Source organism: Carcharodon carcharias, chromosome 4 (genome assembly GCF_017639515.1).
Source record: "Carcharodon carcharias isolate sCarCar2 chromosome 4, sCarCar2.pri, whole genome shotgun sequence".
Taxonomy (NCBI): domain Eukaryota; kingdom Metazoa; phylum Chordata; class Chondrichthyes; order Lamniformes; family Lamnidae; genus Carcharodon; species Carcharodon carcharias.
Window position 1 is genome coordinate 166,309,184 of NC_054470.1, and position 20,203 is coordinate 166,329,386.

Here is a 20,203-nt window from a genome sequence, read left to right on the forward strand (position 1 = left end):
GGGACTTCAGTTATGTGGAGAGACTGGAGAAGCTGGGGTTGTTCTCCTTCCGGCAGAGAAGGTTCAGGAGATTTGACAGATGTGTCCAATATTATAAATAGTTTTGAATATAGTAAATAAAGGAAGGACCGTTTCCAGTGACAGAAGTGTTATAATCAGAGAAAGGACACAAATTTAAAGTGATTAGCAAAAGAACCAGAAATAACAAGGATTCTTTTTCATGTTGCTGTGATCTGGAATGCACTGCCTGAAAGTGTGTGTGGAAGCAGATTCAATTGTAGCCTTTAAAAGAGAACTGGATAAATAATTTACTGGAAATGAAGCATGGGGTCATGAGGAAACAACAGGGAAGTGGGATTAATTGGGTGGCTCTACCAACAAGCCAGCACAAACTCAATGGGCCAAATGGCTCCTGCTTTGCTATATCATTCTATGATTCTAGGGCCATGGGCAAAGAGAAGAGGACTGGGATTAATTGGGCAGTTCTTAGCAACGGGCTAAGTAATCTCATTCTGTACTGTATTATTCTGAGTGGACGATTCTATGACCACCCAAAACAGATCTGGTAATTTATCTCATTGCAGCTTGTGGGAACTTGACTGCCATAATTACCTGCAAGTGACTACATTTTAGAAATATATAATTGGCTGTAAAGCAGTGTAGGGCATTGACATCATTAATTTTTCCTTCTCTAAATTCTCCCTTAACAAATTTCTGCCACTATTATGGATAACTGTTATTCAGAGTAACATCACTGCAACCTTTTATTAACTTGTATTCCTCTATAAGGTTTCCTATACGTTGTTTACCTTCAAAGTTATTGAGCCCCATTTTTCCTCATAACTCAATTATTTGCAATCTCACGGATGCAACATGCCTAGAGCTTAACTATTCTCCTTATGTCTTGGTAACCAAAACTACATACAATTGTTGAAAGTTCAGTCTAAGAACTGCACAGTTTTAGTTTGTTTGCGTTCCAAAATTCTCAGTTGAACACTAGTTCATTTCTGTACAAGACTCATTTGAGAAGGTACAAGTAGACATTCAAGTACAACCAATGCTTAAAGTAACCAGAGATGCAGATAAAAGAAGACAAATTTAAAATAGGGATCAGGTTTGTCAGCTGGAGCATTAAATAATTAGAGTCGTGCTCAGAGAAAATTACCAGTGTTTCCAACGTTTTTGTTTTGCGAAATATTGTGTGGTAAACACCATTCTCAATAATGTTACTTTTTTCAGAAAGGATTAGGAAAATTGCAAATGTGCACGCAGCATGAACATTTTTCAGTATAATGGCAGTCAAATGTTATCCATAGGGGAACTAAAGGACCTCTTTCTGAATTAATGGTTTCCACACAAGCTATGTTCCAGACATCAGGCTGCATTTTCAAAATAATTATTTCTAAAGCATAACAGTAGGGGCTGTAAAGTACAGAGCTTTGGCAGTATTCTTGTCATGGATTTGTTACAACAATAAATGTGTCCACATGGTGATGCTATAGTTCTTGTAGGCTCAGCAGCTCTAAATCACATAGGAAGTAACTGATGAGTCACTGAGTAGAAAGAGCACATTGCGCAAAAAAGGGAACTGCGTTCTTCCACTAATTATAAGTTATTGCTTACTTGTCAATCTCTTGAGCAAATTTATCCCAATAAACAATTTTAAATACAATAGGAAATGAATTTAATTTTTTTTTAATCAAAACACAGCTTTCAAAACAATGCTTATCCACAACTGGGCATTTACCAGCTAACACAAAGTTAGGCCCTAAGTTATCATGCAAGTTCATCTAGTATTACTTGGACTGAAAGCTTTCAGGACTTTTTCCCTCTTATTGATCACTTTTAAAATAAATTTCACAAGAGTAATCATATTACTTTTCCATGCTTTAAGTATTGGTTAAAAAAATAAAGTCTTGTTACTTTAACTCCAAGCAAAATACTTTGACATCTAAGGAATGAATAAATGTAAAATGTAACTTGAATGTTTAAGGTAAGCTATTGCTATTGTCTATCCTGGTGCCCACTCCTCCCCCACCTACCCACCACCCTGCCAACTGCAAATGGCAGCCTGAAAACAATGTCTGTTGCAATGCTCCTTTCTCTGTACAGCAAGGTGCTAAGCTAAGTCTCCCAATTCATAATGTCATGCTCCAGAGTTCAAGTGACAGCACTCTATTGCTCAATATTTTTTTCCTGGTATTTAAATGATATTGATGTCAACCCTCCCTTTTTAAAAGCACTTGTCACAATGACAGCAATATTAGATTTTGCAAAAGGCAAAAAAATTATTCAATTAAAAATTTTAATGGGAGCAAAATAATTATTTCCTTTTATCAAAGTTTGAAAAGTTAGTATGAATGACTCAGGGTTTCTGACTGCTAACTAATTGAAGTGAGCACTAACACACACATCATTGACTTTGCAGTCAATATCCACAATTCAGTTCAGCAAAATATTCGCATTTGCATAGCACCTGGGACATGGCATCTCAAAATACTTTATATAATTAATAGTTTGGCATGCAATGTCTTTTGTAACCAAACGCAGCAACAATTCTCTGCCACCCAAATCCTGCAAGCAGCAATGAGGACAATGACCAATCTGCTTTCACGTGGCATTGGTTGCCTAGGGCAAATTCTCTGTATTTTAAAAAGTGACATTAACTATTTAATAAACTCTATTTGACATCCATTTAAACACATGGAACAAGTAGAGAAGACCCTGTTTTAATGTTCCATCTATGACAATGCAGTGCTCCCTCAGTATTGTACGAGAGTGTTGGTAATGTATTCAGGCCCTGACCTTGGGCTCAAGTCCAGGATCTTCCGGTTCTGAAAGTGTGCTATCAATGTGGTTAAGGTTAACGTGAAAAAGCTAAAAATTTTGAACACCTAATGTTATATATGACTTTAAAGTGCCATCAATTTGACTAGTTATTGAACTCACCCTTGGTGGTGCCTCTCTTTCATCCTTGTCCTCATCACATTCAAAAGCCACTTGAGCACGCTGCTTCCTTTGTTCTTCCCACAGCGAAGGATTGAAACTTTCATTATCCGAGATAAACAACACTAATAAAGCAACAGAATGCAGTTTCCCATTAGAAATCCTTTATAGTAAACTGTACATTTTTGCTGGAACACATAACTATCAGTTTAAACAAAGAGTCCACCTCGAGCAAAGCAGAATGTTGTAGGTTTCAATGAGATCACCTTTCATTTTTCTAAACTCCAGAGTATACAAGCCCAAATTAGTTAGCCTATCCTCAGAGGACAACCCCCTCATTCAAGGGACCAATCTAGTGAGCCTTCACTTTACTGCCTCCAATGCAAGTATATCCTCTCTTAAATGTAGAAACCAAAACTGCACACTGTACTCCAGATGTGGTCTCTCCAAAACCCTGTATAATTTCAGCAAGACTTCTTTATTCTTGTACTCCAATCCTCTTGCAATAAAGGCCAACATGCTATTTGCCTTCCCATTACTTACCACATCTGCATCCAAACTTTCTGCATTCCTCATACAAGCACACCCAAGTCTCTTTGAATATCAACATTTACAAGTTTCACACCTTTTAAAAAAATTTTGCTTTTCTATTCTTAAGACCAAAGTGAATTACTTCACACTTCCCTACATTATACTCCATTTGCCATCTTGTTGCCCCCTCACTTAACCTGTCTCTATCTTTTTGCAGCTTCTTGGTGTCCTCCCCACAGCTTACCCTTCCACCTAGTTTGGTATCATCAGCAAACTTTGATACATTATTCTGTCTTTTAATCGAAATCATTAATACGAATGGTACATAGCATTGAGCTAAACTGTTTTAATAATTTAAATATTAGTAAACAGAATTAAGTGTTGCACTTCTTTGTTTTTCATCAGCTGAAAACTCTTCAAATCTGCAAACTGACTTTTATACAAAACCTAAGAAATCCCCTTCAAAAAGAAAAGTTGATTGAAGTACAATGAAATTAGCACTAATTGGCTGTCACCCAAATTCTACCATAGGAGCTGTTGTAACAATGCAACATTACTTTTATGAAATGTAAAGATGATTTTTGTGGAGGTACTTATTTCTGCATCAAGTGCCTTTGGGATTTTAACATGCTTTTCAAAAGTGAAAAGCATTAGTCAAACAGTCCTGGAGCTTAGAGGGAGGCTTGAAAAGGCTCTCTCTGCAATGTGATATGTAACCCCACATAATATTTTAACATCTGCAATGGATTAACACATTATCTTTCAGCTTTGGCACCCAAGCTTCTTTACTACAAGCTTCATATGAAATGAGTTTGGGCTGTGTTAATAGGTGTTCATAAATTATTTTAAGTTTTCTTTGTGGTCAGAGGTAAGGGATCTTAGTGGAGATATATGGAATCTTTCCCATTCCTTGCGCTTCATTTATTTTTAAGCATCAAGTAATGTATAGCAACAGCCAAGTCAGAGGAAAAAGCTTATTGTGTAACCCAATGTACCAGTAGGTCTCCAGGGTCCAATTTAATACAAATTGCCAGTTAACACACATGCCACAAAGATGGCTGGTGTGAATAAGGGAAATGTGCAGTCTTCTTTCTAGAATAAATGGAACAGAATAAAAGGTAATTTTATTCTGTATCTAATCAGGTTAGAACTTTAGTCAGGGATAGGAATAATGCATTATAAGGTGAGGTGAGGTGAGTGACTGCCCTTGACATCAAGGCTGCATTTGACTGAGTGTGGCATCAAGGAGCCCTAGCAAAACTGGAGTCAATGGGAATCGGGGGAAAACTCTGCTTGTTGGAATCATACCTAGCACAAAGGAAGATGGTTGTGGTTGTTGGAGGTCAGTCATCTCAGCTCCAGGACATCACTGCAGAAGTTCCTCAGGTTAGTGTCCTTGGCCCAACCATCTTTAACTGCTTCATCAATGACCATCCTTCCATCATAAGGTCAGAAGTGGGGATGTTCGCTGATGATTGCACATTGTTCAGCATCATTTGTGACTCCTCAGATACTGAAGCAGTCCATGTCCAAATGCAGCAAGGCCTGGACAATATCCAGGCTTGGGCTGACAAGTGGCATGTAACATTCGCACCACACAAGTGCTGGGCAATGGCCATCTCCAACAAGGGAGAATCTAACCATCGCCCCTTGACATTCAATGGCATTACCATTACTGATTACCCCACTATCAACATCCTGGGGGGTTATCATTGACCAGAAGCTGAACTGGACTCACCATATAAACACTGTGGCTACAAGAGTAGGTCAGAGGCCAGAAATCCTGCAACAAGTAACTCACCCCCTGATTCCACAAAGCCTGTCCATCATCTGCAAGGCACAAATCAGGAGTGTGATGGAATACTACCCACTTGCCCGGATGAGTGCAGCTCCCACAACACTCAAAAAGCTGGACTCTGTCCAGGACAAAGCAGCCCACTTGATTAGCGCCACGTCCACAAACATTCACTCCCTCCACCACCGACGCACAATGACAGCAGTGTGTACCATCTACAAGATGCACTGCAGGAATTCAACAAGGCTCCTTCAACAGTGCCGTCCAAACCCACAACCAATACCATCAAGAAGGACAAAGGCAGCAGATAGATGGGAATACCACCACCTGGAAGCTCTCCTCCAAGTCACTCACCATCCTGACTTGGAAATATATCGCCGTTCCTTCACTGTTGCTGGGTCAAGAATCCTGGAACTCCTTTCCTAACAGCACTGTGGGTATACCTACACCACATGGACTGCAGTGGTTCAGGAAGGTGGCTCATCACCACTTTCTCAAAGGCAACTACAGATGGGCAATAAATGCTGGCTCAGCTAGTGAAACTCATCGTGTGAATGAATAAAAAAAATTGAACTTCTGTGACAACATGGTCTTGAAAATCAGAGTCAGCCATTTATGGCAGAGAAGGAGGCATTCAGCCATTGATTCCATGATAACTCACCATGGAGGGACCCAGTCAGTCCAATTCCACCGCTCTTTCCATGCAGCCCTGCAAGTTTTCTTCCTTCAAGTTCCCAAAGAATTTCCTTTTGAAACCATCAGTTGTTCCTGCTTCTACCACCCTTGTGGGCAGCGGGTTCCAGGACATTACCATTCAATGCATGAAGACAATTTTTCTCACATTCCCCTGCATTTCTTGCCCAAACTCTGTGTCCCCTTGTACCATCAGTTAATGGGAACAGTTTTGCCTTGCCTGCCTGACCTAAGCCTGTCATAAGCTTGTACACCTCTATCAAATCTACCCTCAATTGCCTTTGCTCCAAGGAGAAGAACCCCAGCCTATCCAAACCAACCTTGTAACAAAATCCCCCATCATCCCTGGAACCCCTCTGCACCCTCTCAAGGATCTTCACATTTCCCTCAAGTGTGGCCACCAGAATTGGATGCAATATTCTCATTGGGGGCCAGCAAGAAATTAATATAAGTTCAGCATAACCTCCCTGCTTTTGTACTCAATGTCTCTATTAATGAAGCCAAGATCCCATAAGCTTTGCTAACCACTCTCTCAATGTCCTGTCACCTCCAAAGATCAATGTACATGCACCTCCAGGTTCCTCTGCTCCTACAGCCTTTAGAATTATGACAGAGTCTATACCACCTCTCCCCATCCCACCTGTCAAAATGCATTACATCTAGAGTATTCAAAGAATCAATGAGGCTATTCACTACATTATGTTTGTATTCTTTACTCTCTACATTCTGTATGTTAGCGTTCATGAGATAACATTGAACCAAAATCTATTCTATATGGTAACTTGGGTAATAAATGCCCATAACAAATTCATTTGTTTGCTTAGGTCACAAATGGCTCAGTCACTCAGTTAGGCAGGTGAGCTATAAAAATCAGAGTGCTAGGTTCCATTCTCAATCTGCATCAATTTACTTGACTCCAACGAGGTGGCAGTAGAAACTGGATGTGGCCTTCGTTGGCTGGGCCAGTATTACCAATCCTTAACTTCCCTTGAGAAGGTGGTGGTGAGCTGCCTTCTTGAACTGCTGCAGTCCATGTGGTGTAGGTACACCCACAGTGCTGTTAGGGAGTTCCAGGATTTGACCCAGCAACAGTGAAGGAATGGCAATATATTTCCAAGTCAGGATGGCGAGTGACTTGGAGGGGAACTGCTAAGTGGTGATGTTCCCACCTATCTGCTGCCCTTGTCCTTATAGATAGTAGTGGTTGTGGGTTTGGAAGGTGCTGTCAAAGGACCCTTGGTTAAACAGTAATAACCTGCTTAGTTTGGGTTCCACCAGGGCCACTTAGTTCCTGACCTCATTATGGCCTTGATCCGGACATGGGCAAAAGTGTCAAACTCAAGGGGTTAGGTGAGAGTGATTGCTCTTGATATCAAGGCAGCATTTGACCAAGTGTGGCATCAAGGAGCCTTAGCAAAACTGCAGCCAATGTGAAAATGCTCCACTGACTGGAGTCATACCTAGCACAAAGCAAGATAGTTGTGGTTGTTGAAGGTCAATCATCTCAGCTCCAGGGTGTCGCCGCAGGAGTTCCTTAGGGCAATGTTTTTGGCCCAACCATTTTTAGTTGCTTCATCAGTGAACAACCCTTTTTCACAATGTCAGAAGCTGGATGTTCACTGATGATTGCACAATGTTCAGCACCGATTCCTCAGGTACTGAAGCAGTCTGTGCCCAAATGCAGCAAGACCTGGACAACATTCAGGCTTAGGCTGATAAGTGGCAAGTAACATTCATGCCACACAAGTGCCAGCAATGGCCATCTCCAGCAAGTGAGAATCTCCCCTTGACATTCAATGGCATCACCATCACTGGACCTTCCATTATCTGGGGGTTACCATTAACCAGAAACTGAACTGGAATAGCCATATAAATAGCAGGTCAGAGGTCGAGAATTCTGCAACGAGTAGCTCAGCCTCCGACACCCCAAAGCTTGTCCACCATCTACAAGGCACAAGTCAGGAGTGTGATAGAATACTCTCTACTTGTCTGGATGAGTGCAGCTCCAACAACACTCAAGAAGCTAAACATCTTCCAGAGCAAAGCATAGCCCACTTAATCAGCACCCCACTGTCTTCAACATTCACTCCCTCCACCAGTGACGCACAGTGGCAGCAGTGTATACTATCTAAATGATACACTGCAGCAACTCACAAAGGCTCCTTTGACAGCACCTTCCAAATCCAGAACCTTGGCCATCTAGAAGAATAAGGGCAACAGGTGCAAGAGAACAACACCACCTGCAAATTCCCCTCCAAGCAACATACCATCCTGACCTGAAACTATATCGCCATTCGTTCATTGTCACTGGGTCAAAATCCTGGAGCTGCTTTCCTAACAGCACTGTGGGTGTACCTACTGCAACAGTTCAAAGCCACAGCTCAACACCACCTTCTAAGGGCAATTGGGGATGGGCAAATGATGGTCTAGCCAGTGACACTCACAAGCGATGGCATAGTGGCATTCACTGGACTAGTAATCCAGAGACCAAAGGTAATGCTCTGGGGACCAGTGTTCGAATCCTACCATCTGCCATAGTGGAATTTGAACTCAATAAAAATCTGGAATTAAAAGTCAAATGATGACCATGAAACCATGGCCAATTGTTGTAAAAACCCACCTGGGTCACTAATGCCCTTTACAGAAGGAAATCTGTCGTCCTTACCTGGTCTGGCCTACATATGATTCCAGACCCACAGCAATGTGGGTGGCTCTTAAATTCCCTTTGAAATGGCCGAGCAAGCCACTCAGTTGTATTGAACCGCTACAAAGTCTCAAAAAAAAAGGAAAGAAGCCAAGCGGACCACCCGGTATCGACCCCTAGGCACCAGAAATGACAACAGCAAACTCAGCCCTGTCTACCTTGCAAAGTCCTCCTGACTAACATCTGGGGGATTGTGCCAAAATTGGGAGAGCTGTCTCAGTCTAGTCAAGCAACAGCATGCCATAGTCATCCTCACAGAATCATATCTTACAGATAATGTCCCAGACACCACCAACACCATCCCTGGGTATGTCCTGTCCCACTGGCAGGACAGACCCAGCAGAGGTGGCAGCACAGTGGTATACAGTCGGGAGTGAGTTGCACTGAGAGTCCTTAACATCGACTCCAGATGCCATGGAGTCTCAGGGAATCAGTTCAAACATGGGCAAGGAAACCTCCTGCTGATTATCATGTACCACCTTCCCTCAGCTGATGAATCAGTGCTCCTCCATGTTAACACTACTTGGAGGAAGCACTGAGGGTGGCAAAGGCGCAGAATGTATTCTGGGTGGGGGACTTCAATGTTCATCACCAAGAGTGGCTCGGTAGCACCACGACTGACCGAGCTGGCCCAGTTCTAAATGACATAGCTGCTAGACTGGGCTTGTGGCAGGTGGTGAGGGAATCAACCAGAGGGGAAAAACATACTTGACCTCATCTTCACCAACCTGCCTGCTGCAGCTGCATCTGTCCATGACATTATCAGTAGGCGTGGCCACCACACAGTCTGTGGAGATATTCCCGCCTTCACATTGAGGATACCCTCCAACATGTTGTGTGGCACTATCACTGTACTAAATGAGATAGATTTTGAACAAATCTAGCAACTCAAGACGCACTGTGGGCCATCAGTAGCAGCAGAATTACACTGAACACAACCTTAACCTCATGGCTCAGCATACACCCACTCTACCATTACCATCCAGCCAAGGGATTAACCCTGATACAATGAAGAGTGTAGGAGGCATGCCAGGAGCAGAATCAGGCATACCTAAAAATGAGGTGTCAACCTGGCGAAGCTATAACACAAGACTACTTGCATGCCAAACAGCATAAGCAGCAAGTGACAGACAGAGCTAAGTGATCCCACAACCAATGATCAGATCTAAGCTCTGCAGTCCTGCCACATCCAGTCATGAATGGTGGTGGACAATTAAACAACTCACTGAGGGAGCCCAGCATATCAGTGCAAAAGATAAGGCAAAAGCATTTGCTACAATCTTCAGCCAGAAGTGCCGAGTGAATGGTCCATCTCTGACTCCTTCGAGGTCCCCAGCAATGCAGATGCCAGTCTTCAGCCAATTCAATTCGCTGCATGTGATATCAAGAAATGGCTGAAGGCACTGGACACTGCAAAGGTTTTGGGGCCTGACAAAATTCAAATAGTACTGAAGATTTGTGCTCCAGAACTTGGCACGTCCCTTACTACAACACATGCATCTAACCAGCTAGGTGGAAAATTGCCCAGGTATGCACAAATGCTGGTCCCGGGAACATTTCCAGTGCCCAGGACCAGCATGTGTGCAGGAAGTGTGTCCAGCTACAGCTCCTGGGAGCTCAGGTTTCAGAGCTGGAACAGCGGCTGGGGACACTGTGCAGCAATCCGCGAGTTTGAGAACATCGCGGATAGAACGTTTAAAAAGGTGGTCACACCGCAGCTGAAAGGACTTGAGAAAGGAAGGGAATGGGTGACTACCAGGCAGTCCAAGAGAGACAGGCAGGTAGTTCAGGGGTCCTGCTAGAGGCTGATGAGGAGCTGGTTCCTCCATGGAGTGCAGACAGAGCCAAGCTTCTGGCACCACAGGCAGCCTGTCTGTACAGGAGGGGAGGATGAGAGGAAGAGCAATAGTAATAGGGGATTCTATAGTCAGGGAAAGAGACAGGTGCCACTTTGGCCGTCAACATGACTCCAGGATGGTGTGTCGCCTCCCTGCTGCCAGGGTCAAGGATGTCACTGAATGGCTGCAGGGCATCCTGAAGGGAGAGGGTGATAAGGCAGGGGTCATGGTACATGTTGGTAGCAATGACATAGGTAGAAAGAGGGATGAGGTCTTGCATCAATAATTCAGGGAGTTAGGCAGTAGACTAAAAAGCAAGACCTCTCAAGTTGTAACCTCTGGATTACTCCCAGTGCCATGTGCTAGTGAGGTCAGAAATAGGAGAATAGCACAGATGAATACATGGCTTAAGAGTTGGTGCAGGAGGGAGGGTTTCAGATTCCTGGATCACTGGGACCGTTTCTGGGGAAGGTGGGACCTGTACAAGTGGGATGGTCTACATATGAACCAGAGCAGGACTAACATCCTTGTGAGTGGGTTTGCTAGTGCTGTTGGGAGGAGCTTAAACTAATTCACCAAAGCTCCTTAGAAAGCATCTTCCAAACCCATGACCACTACCATTTAGAAGAACAAGGGTAGCAGATAGATGGGAACACCATCACCTGGAAGGCCCCCTCCAGGTCACATCACCATCCTGACTTGGAAATATATCGCCATTCCTTCATTGTTGCTGGGTCAAAATACTGGAACTCTCTCCCTAACAGCACTGTGTGGGTGTACCTGCACCACATGGACTGCAGCGGTTCAAGAAGGCAGCTCACCACCAGCTTCTCAAGGGCAACTGAGGATGGTCAATAAATGTTGGCCCAGCCAGCGAAGCTCACATCTTGTGAATGAATAAAAAAAACTTGTGAAATAAAAGAAAGCTTAACAGAATCTGATCTCCACCTTCTCCAGGGTAACTAAAGACGTGCATGCAGTGAATGTGGGCCCTGCCACTGATAGCCACATCGCACGAATAAATATAAAAAGGCCAGAGAGGCTGGGATTGTTCTTCCTGAAATAGAGATGCTTAAAAGGAAATCTGTTGGAGATGCTTAAAATCGTGAATTGTTTTGAGGGAATAAATAAGGAGAAGCTGTTTCCAGTGACAGAAAGGTCAGTAAGTGGAGGACATTCGGTAGATTGAAGGTGATTGACAAAAGAACAAGAGGTGGCATGCGGAAACTTTTTTTTAATGCAGCAAGTTATGATGATTTCAAATGCATGATGAAAGCAGAATCAGTACTAAATTTCAGAAGAAAATTAAATAGAATACTTGCAGGGAATTGTCATTTTAGGAATGGGAAGGGCAGGCAAATGGGACTAATTGAAAAGCTCTACCAAAGGACCAACACAGGAATTCAGCTGAATGGCCCCTTCTACACTGTAGGACGCTATGAGAGAGATGGACTGAGACAGACAATGACTAACCTGCTGAAACCCACTGTAAAGGGTCACATATATAGTGTCCGCCTGGAGAATTTACCAGACAGTGCCAGAGCAATGGTGAGAAGTGGGATGAAAATTTGTTTTAGAAGCAGCAGTCTGAAATAAGACTTGAAACTGTTTGTGACATTAACAGGGATTGCCCAAAGTTTTACTGAAACTTACCATCTTCTGTCCTAGGTTGCTGCGGGAACATGTAGTTTGTGAGCACTTGTTTCTGCGTATCTGGATCCACCTCTTTCTGAAGAGGAATAAGTGGTTTAGACTGCAAAACAAAGGCTAAATATTAGTTTTTAGTGCATTTACCTCCTCGTGTTCCTCCTCAAAGACAATTATACAATTCAACATTTCACGGGTAACAGCCCTTGGGTACTTCACACAGCTTGCCCACTGAGAGCTCAGAGAGCTGGCTACTTGGTTGCAGGTTTTTTGTTTATTCATTCATGGGATGTGGGCGTCGCTCACAAGGCCAGCATTTATTGGCCATCTCTAATTGCCCTTGTTCAGAGGGCATTTAAGAGTGAACCACATTATAGTTGAGCTCATATACGTTGTCACTTGGCAGCCAGATGTTCACTTCCAACAGTGCTTACTGGATCGCAATCAGAAAAAGGAACCCTGGTCAATTTGTCCTTTCTAGCTCACAGACTCTAGAGCAAGTTATGTTTAATTATTAATTTAAAACATATTTCAGTTCACAGACAGATGAACTCAGGTGAAGAGAATACTCAAATAGAGCAGGAGCAACAAAAAAGAAATGTGTCAAATAAAGCAGTGTGAAAAAGACAGCATCAGGGCAGTTTAAGTACTAACGTACAAAGTACAAGAATTAAATTGAGTGAATCAGAGGCTCATTTACAGTCTTACGAGGATATGATATGGTGGCCATAAATAAGAAATGTTTGAAAGCTAGTCATGAACAAGAGTTGAATACTGTATTCCAGTTTATAAGATCTTTGGAAAGGGTATGAAAAAATGGAAGAGTGGGTGCAGTATTATTGATTAGATACACCACTACAATATTACCAAGCGAGGACATAGGTAAGAAAAAACAAATCAATGGCTAGAATTGAGGAATGAGAGAGGACTTCAACCTCTAATGGGAGATGTCACCTGATAGAAACATTGAAGTGGTACAATGTATTAATGCAAGGATCAAAGAGGTTTGCAGCAAAAGCACAGTTGTTTTAATTGGATACTTGAACAGCTCAGGTCATAAAGGCAATTTGAGTAAATTCAAGGTAGTATTTTTTTTAGAGCAACAAGGAACATAGGATTGACAAGAGGGTAGGTCATGCAAAACTCAGTAATGAGTAATGAGCCAATTGTAGTTCATAACCCGATAGTAATGGAACATTTATCTAACCCTAATCATAATATGATCAAATTCAGTGTTAGGTGTGAAAGGGAAAAATCTGACAGTTATTAAGATTCTAGATTTTGGTACAAATAATTTTAACCAGATAAGGCAGAGAAGGACAACAGCAAAATAGTCAAAGCTCATACTAGATAACTTCTCATTACTCATCTGTAGTTTTTCAAGAAAGAATTTAACTTAATACAGGACCAGTGCATACCATTAAGGGCAAGAGCTCAAATTACCAAAGAAAACACCCATGGTTGACAAGAGATATTAAAGATAACCAAGTTAAAGGAAAGAGGAAACAAAAGTGCAAAAAATAGTATATATACAGGGGATTGGGAGTGATATAAATGTCAGGGGAAGACAAAAAAGAAACATGAGGGAGGTATCAAGATGAACACAAAGTTTTTAAATTTATAAGCAAAAGGTTCATCAAGGGGTCCTTTTAAGAATGGATATGGGCAATATTGCTCTTGGAAATAAAGACTTACTGAAAAAAAATGCCACTAAAAATTGAAATTCCCAGGGCCTCTAAGCTGCACAAACACTCAAATCAGCAACGTGCCATGCAGGCAACAAAGAGGCACAAGCAACGGTCCCTTTAAAACGTGTACATGCTCAGCTGCAATCTTAAAGGGGCCATGCAGTGCACTAAGCTGGTCATGCATGGCCATGGAAGCTAGAGGGGGCATTATTTTAAATTCAAGCATTTTACAGGAAGTAGGTGTTGCAGATGCTTTAGCCATAAATTTTCTAAGTGCTCTCACTTCTGGAATGTCCCCTTTAGATCAGAAAATTACAAATGAAACTTCATTAGGTGCATCAAAAAGGTGCAGTAACATTGATCGGTGCAGTATGTAGACCACCAACTAGTGGAAGGGATGTAGAGAAACAAATTGGCAAAGAAATTACAGAGAGGAGCAAGAATTATAGTGTAATCATAATGGGGGACTTCAATTATCCAAACATAGACTGGGGTAGGAATAGTGCAAAGACACAAGAGAGGCGAGAGCTCCTAGAATGTGTTCAGAATAATTTTCTGCAACAGGGATGTTTCCGGTTCAATGAGAGGGCAGACACTGTTGGACCTGGTTCTGGGGAATGATTTCACCCAAGTGGATCAAATATCAGTGGGACAGTATTTAGGGGACAGTGACCATTGTATCATAAGGTTTAGGTTGGCCTTGGAAAAGGGCAAAGAACAATCCAGTGCAAGGATCTTAATTGGGGGAAAGCCAACTTTGATGGGATGAGAATGCATCTGAGTCGAGTGACTTTGAATCACATGCTGGCTGAAAAGACAGTGGCTAAACAATGGGACACCTTCAAAGAAACAGCATTGCAGGCAATGTGGAGGTATATTCCCTTGAAGGGGAAAGGTAGAACAAATAAATCCAGAGCATCCTGGATGACGAGGGAGATAGAGGGAGAGATGAAAAGGACGGAGTGCATATATGACAGATGTCATGTAGAAAATACAATGGAGAATCAGGCTGAATACAGAAGGACTAGAAGGAAAGTGAAAAAACTAATGAGAGGAGAAATGAGAGAGAATGAAAAGAGCTAACAGAAAAAGGTGTTCTATAAGCACACAAATAATAAAAGGGTGGTAAAAGTAAGAATAGGGTTGATTAGGGATAAAAAAAGGGGACTTGCACGTGGAGGCAGAAGAAATAATGGAGTACTTTGCATCTGTTTTTACAAAGGAAGGTGATACTACCCAGGCTGAGGTGAAGGAGGAGCTAACTGGTATACTAGAAGAACTTACAATTGAGAAGAAGGTGGCTCCACAAAGGTGGTGCTAGAATTACTTACAGCTCACCACCACCTTCTCAAGGGCAACTAGGGATGGGCAATAAATGCTGGCCCAGCCAGCAAAGCCCATATCCTGTGAATGAATTAAAAAAAAGATAAGGTACAGCACCAGGTGAGATGCATCCAAGGGTACTGAGGGAAGTGATAGTGGAAATTGCAGAGGCACTCATGATAATCTTCCAGTCTTCCTTAGGCACTGGGGTGGTGCCAGAGGACTGGAGAATTGCGAATGTTACAGCCTTGTTCAAAAAGGGGTGTAACTACAGACCGGTCAGTTTGACTACAGTGGTAATGTAACTTCTGGAAACCATAGCTCAGGACAAAAATCAATAGTCACTTAGACTAGTGCAGGATAATTAAGGAAAGCCAGCACAGATTCTTCAAGGGAAAATCATGTTTAACTAACTGGGTAGGGTTTTTTGAAATAATAGAGAAGGTTGATAACAGCAACACTACTGATGTGGTGTACATGGATTTTCAAAAGACATTTGATACAGAGCCGCAGGACAGGCTTGTGAGCAAAATTCTAGCTCATGGAGTAAAAGGGAAAGTAGGCACTTGGATAAGAGATGGGCTGAGTGACAAGAAACAGAGTAGTGATAAATGGTTGTTTTTCAGATTGGCGGAAGGTTTGTAGTGGAGTCCCCCAGGGGTCCATGTTGGGGCCGTTTCTTCCTGAGGTATATTAATGACCTAAACTGTGGTATTCAAGGCATGATTTCAAAATTTGTAGATGATACGAAGATGGAAACATTGTCAACTGTGATGAGGATAGTTGTGAACATCAAAATGACAGACATGTTGGTGGATTTGGCAGATGAAGTCCAATGTAGTGAAGTTCCCTCTAGAGAAGTATGAGGTGATTCATTTTGGCAGGAAGAATATGGACAGACAGCATAAAATAAAGAGAGAAACTCGAAAGGAGGCGCATGTACACCAAGGTGTCTAAGTCATTGAAGATGGCAGGGCACGTTAAGAGAGCAGTTAATAAAGCATATAATACCTTAGGTTTTATTAATAGGGGCACTGAGTACAAGAATAAGGAGGTCATGTTGAATTTGTATAAGGCACTAGTTAGGCCATTTCTGGAATACCATGTCCAGCTCTGGATGCCATACTTGAGGAAGGATGTGAAGGCATTGCAAAGAGTGCAGAGGAGATTCACAAGAATGATTCCAGGGATAAAGAACTGTAGTTACGAGGCTAGATTGGAGAGAATGGGGCTGTTTTCTTTGGAGAAAGAGAGGCTGAGAGGAGACTTGATAGAGGTAATCAGAATCCTGAGGCGTATGGACATGTTAAATAGTAAGAAACTGTTCTCACTCAAGAGAGCATCAAGAACTAGAGGGCATGAATTCAAAATAATTGGCTAGAGGAGTAGCAGCGATGAGGAAAAGTTTTTTCACTCAGACTCAGAGGGTAGTTGGAGTCTGCAACGTGAGAGAGCAGGTTCGATTGAGGCATTCAAAAGAGAATTGGATTGCTATATGAGAAAAAAGAATGTGCAAGGTTACGGGGATAAGGCAGGGGAGTGGGACTAGGTAAATGCTCTTTCAGAGAGCCAGTGCAGACTCAATGGGTTGAATGGCCTCCTTCTGCACTGCAAAGATTCTGTGATTATTTAAGAATGGAGATAGAAAAAAAAAAATCAGGAACTTATAAACCTATTAGTCAAACATCTGTTGTGGGGAAATTACTGAAATGTGTAATTAAGGACAGTGACTGAGCACTTAGAAAAATTTGAGCTGATTGGAGAAAGCCAACAGGGTTTTAAAAGGCAAAAGCAAAAAACTGCAAATGCTGGAAATCCAAAACAAAAATAAAAATACCTGGAAAAACTCAGCAGGTCTGACAGCATCTGCAGAGAGGAACACAGTTAACGTTTCGAGTCTGTAAGACTCTTCAACAGAACTAAGGAAAAATAGAAAGGAAGTGAAATATAAGCTGATTTAAGGCGGGGTGGGACAAGTAGAGCTGGATAGAGGGCCAGTGATAGGTGGAGATAGCCAAAAGATGTCATAGGCAAAAGGACAAAGAGGTGTTGAGGGTGGTGATATTATCTAAGGAATGTGCTAATAGGTATCATTAAGGGTAGAAAGCAGGACGAGCAAGGTACAGATAGCCCTAGTGGGGGTGGGGTGGGGGGAAGGGATCGAAATAGGCTAAAAGGTAGAGATAAGACAATGGATGGAAATACATTTAAAAATAATGGAAATAGGTGGGAAATGAAAATCTATATAAATTATTGGAAAAAAGGGGGATCGGAAAGGGGGTGGGGGTGGAGGAGAGAATTCATGATCTAAAATCTGAATATTGAGTTCAACAATTTTAGATCATGAATTCTCTCCTCCACCCCTACCCCCTTTTTTCCAATAATTTATATAGATTTTTCTTTTCCCACCTATTTCCATTATTTTAAATGTATTTCCATCCATTGTTTTATCTCTACCTTTTAGCTTATTTCGATCCCTTCCCCCCACCCCACCCCCACTAGTGCTATCTGTACATTGCTCGTCCTGCTTTCTGCCCTTAATGTCACCTATTAGCACATTCCTTAGATAACATCACCACCTTCAACACCTTTTTGTCTTTTGTCTATGACATCTTTTGGCTATCTCCACCTATCACTGGCCCTCTATCCAGTTCTACTTGTCCCACCCCGCCTTAAACCAAACCAGCTTATATTTCACCTCTTTTCTATTTTTCCTTAGTTCTGCTGAAGAGTCATACAGACTCGAAACGTTAACTGTGTTCCTCTCCGCAGATGTTGTCAGACCTGCTGAATTTTTCCAGGTATTTTTATTTTTGTTTAGGGTTTTAAAAGGGTCATGTCAAGTCTAACGGACCCAATTGAATTACTTTTTTTTGAGAAAGTACCCAAATACTAAAGTGGTAGAGAAGGGAATGTCAATGGATACAGCTTATATGAACTTTCAGAGGGCCTTCTGCAAGGTTCCACATAAGAGGCTGTTAACTAAATTAAAGCTCATGGAGCTGAAGATAAAACATTAATTTGATTTGGAGTTTGATTAGATGGTAGAAGACAGAAAGAGTACACACCAATTATCCCTGCTAACTGGAAGAAAGTGACCAATGGTTTTCCACGAAGAACTGTGCTGGGGCCTCAACTATTCACTATATTTATTAATGACTTAGATAAAACAATACAGAGCCATATAGCTAAGCTTGCTGATGACACAAAGATTGATGCCACAGTGTGTAGTGTAGATGGGAGCATGAATTTAAAAAAGGGACATTGATAGATTAGCTGAGTCGGCAAAACCATAGCAGATTGATTTCAGTGCAGTTAACACAGAGGTCGTCCATTTTGGACCACCAAAGGGTAGGTCAGAGCACTTTCTAAAGGGTGAAAAACTATGAAATGTAGAGGTTCAAAGAGGTGCAGGGGTCCATGTACACATATCACTGAAATGTCGTGGTCAGGTACAAAAAAAAAATCAAGATGTTATATTTAGAGAGTGCGATTCTAACTAAACAAAGCCTTGGTTAGAAAACATCTGGAGCACTGTCTACAATTCTGGGCACCTGCCAAAGGGCATATTGACCTTGGAAGGAGAGCTGGGCAGCTTCACCAGAATGTTTCCAGGGGTCCAATGGATAAATTATGAGGAAAGAATACATAAACTTGACTTGTATTTCCTGGAATACAGAGATTATGCTTTGATTTGATTAATGTTTTTAGGATTTTGCAAGGATTTAATAGGGAAGAGAAACTTCTTCTGGGGTAATCTAGGACAAGGGTGGTCATAACCTTAAAATCAAAGCCAGGTCATTGAGCAGAGAAGTTGGGAAACTCTTCTTCGCACAAAGATTAGAAGAAGTGTTAAACTCTCTGCCACAGTAACTGCATCATTTAACATTTTTAAATCCAAGATTGATGGATTATTGCTAGCCAAAGAGTTTAGGGATTTGGAATCAAGGCAGTCAATGGAGTAATGTGACAAACCGATCATGATCTCGCTGAATTTTTGGAACAGGCTTGAGGGGCTGGATGTTTGTGAAAAAGTCAGTCAGCATCTTGATATGCCAAACAGCAAATATTGCCATTGTATTACAATGGTTCATCACATTTCACCTCAAAGAATGTTGAAAAACCTCAGAACAAGTTATTGACTTTAAAGAGGAACAAAATTGACCCACAATCAAATATTAAAATTACCTTTCACTGGAAGATTCACCAACTTATATAAAAGGTATAATATTTGTGACTTGAGATCTGAAAGTTTGTAGATCACTAACCAAGAATAAACCATCTATATATTTTTTAAAAATAGAATTGTGCAATCTGGGTGGTGGGAAAACACTTGCAATCCAAAGTTTGTGATAAATTTAGAAGAATTTAAAATACTGCTGTATTTACAACACTGCATCTCACTTATAGTGAACATACAGGAAGCAGCCTTCCCATACTTTCCAAATATCCCTTCATATTCCTTAGTATTCAAAATCGATCAACTTCTGTCTTGAATACATCCAACTGAATATCCACAACCCTCTGGGGTATTAAATCAAAAACAGATTCACAACCCTTTGAACCAAGAAATTTCTCTTCAGCCAACCCCTTATTCTGAGGCTGTACCCCCTTGTTCTAGCTTACTAAACATTTAACCGAAAGAGCCTGATGAGAATTTTGTACGTTTCAACGAAAACACCACTCATTCTTCTAAATTCCAAGAAACAAAGGGTCAATTTACCCAATTTCTGCTCATAGGACAATTCCCTCATACCAAGAATCAGTCTAGTGAGCCTTAGTTGCATTTCCGCCAAGGCTCGCACAGCCTTCCTTAGGTAATGAGAGCAAAATGGAGTACACAGTATATATGCACAAGTTCCTTAACTGCTAAAATTGAGTTTCTCTGCTTCAAAATAAAGTTGAATAATTGCAACATTAGCCCCAAGCATATTAAAATTGCTGCTGAGACAAGGATTGACAGACATTTGCCAATGTCTGCAAAATGCCAATTACTGCCCCATCAATCTACTCTTAAGCGTCAGTAAAGTGATGAAAA

The 20,203-nt window shown here is 41.7% G+C and overlaps 1 protein-coding gene across 5 annotated transcripts in view; it reads right to left on the reverse strand.

The window, feature by feature from the left end:
* The window catches only part of erbin (erbb2 interacting protein), a 313,059-nt gene that overhangs the window by 59,019 nt on the left and 233,837 nt on the right, over nucleotides 1-20,203 (reverse strand). For all 5 annotated transcript variants that reach the window (XM_041185895.1, XM_041185894.1, XM_041185891.1 and 2 more), the window contains exons 14-15: nucleotides 12,161-12,260; nucleotides 2,950-3,071 (exon numbers count right to left, since the gene is read on the reverse strand). In XM_041185895.1, the coding sequence (XP_041041829.1) occupies nucleotides 2,950-3,071; nucleotides 12,161-12,260 (222 nt within the window). The remainder of the gene's footprint in view (nucleotides 1-2,949; nucleotides 3,072-12,160; nucleotides 12,261-20,203) is intronic.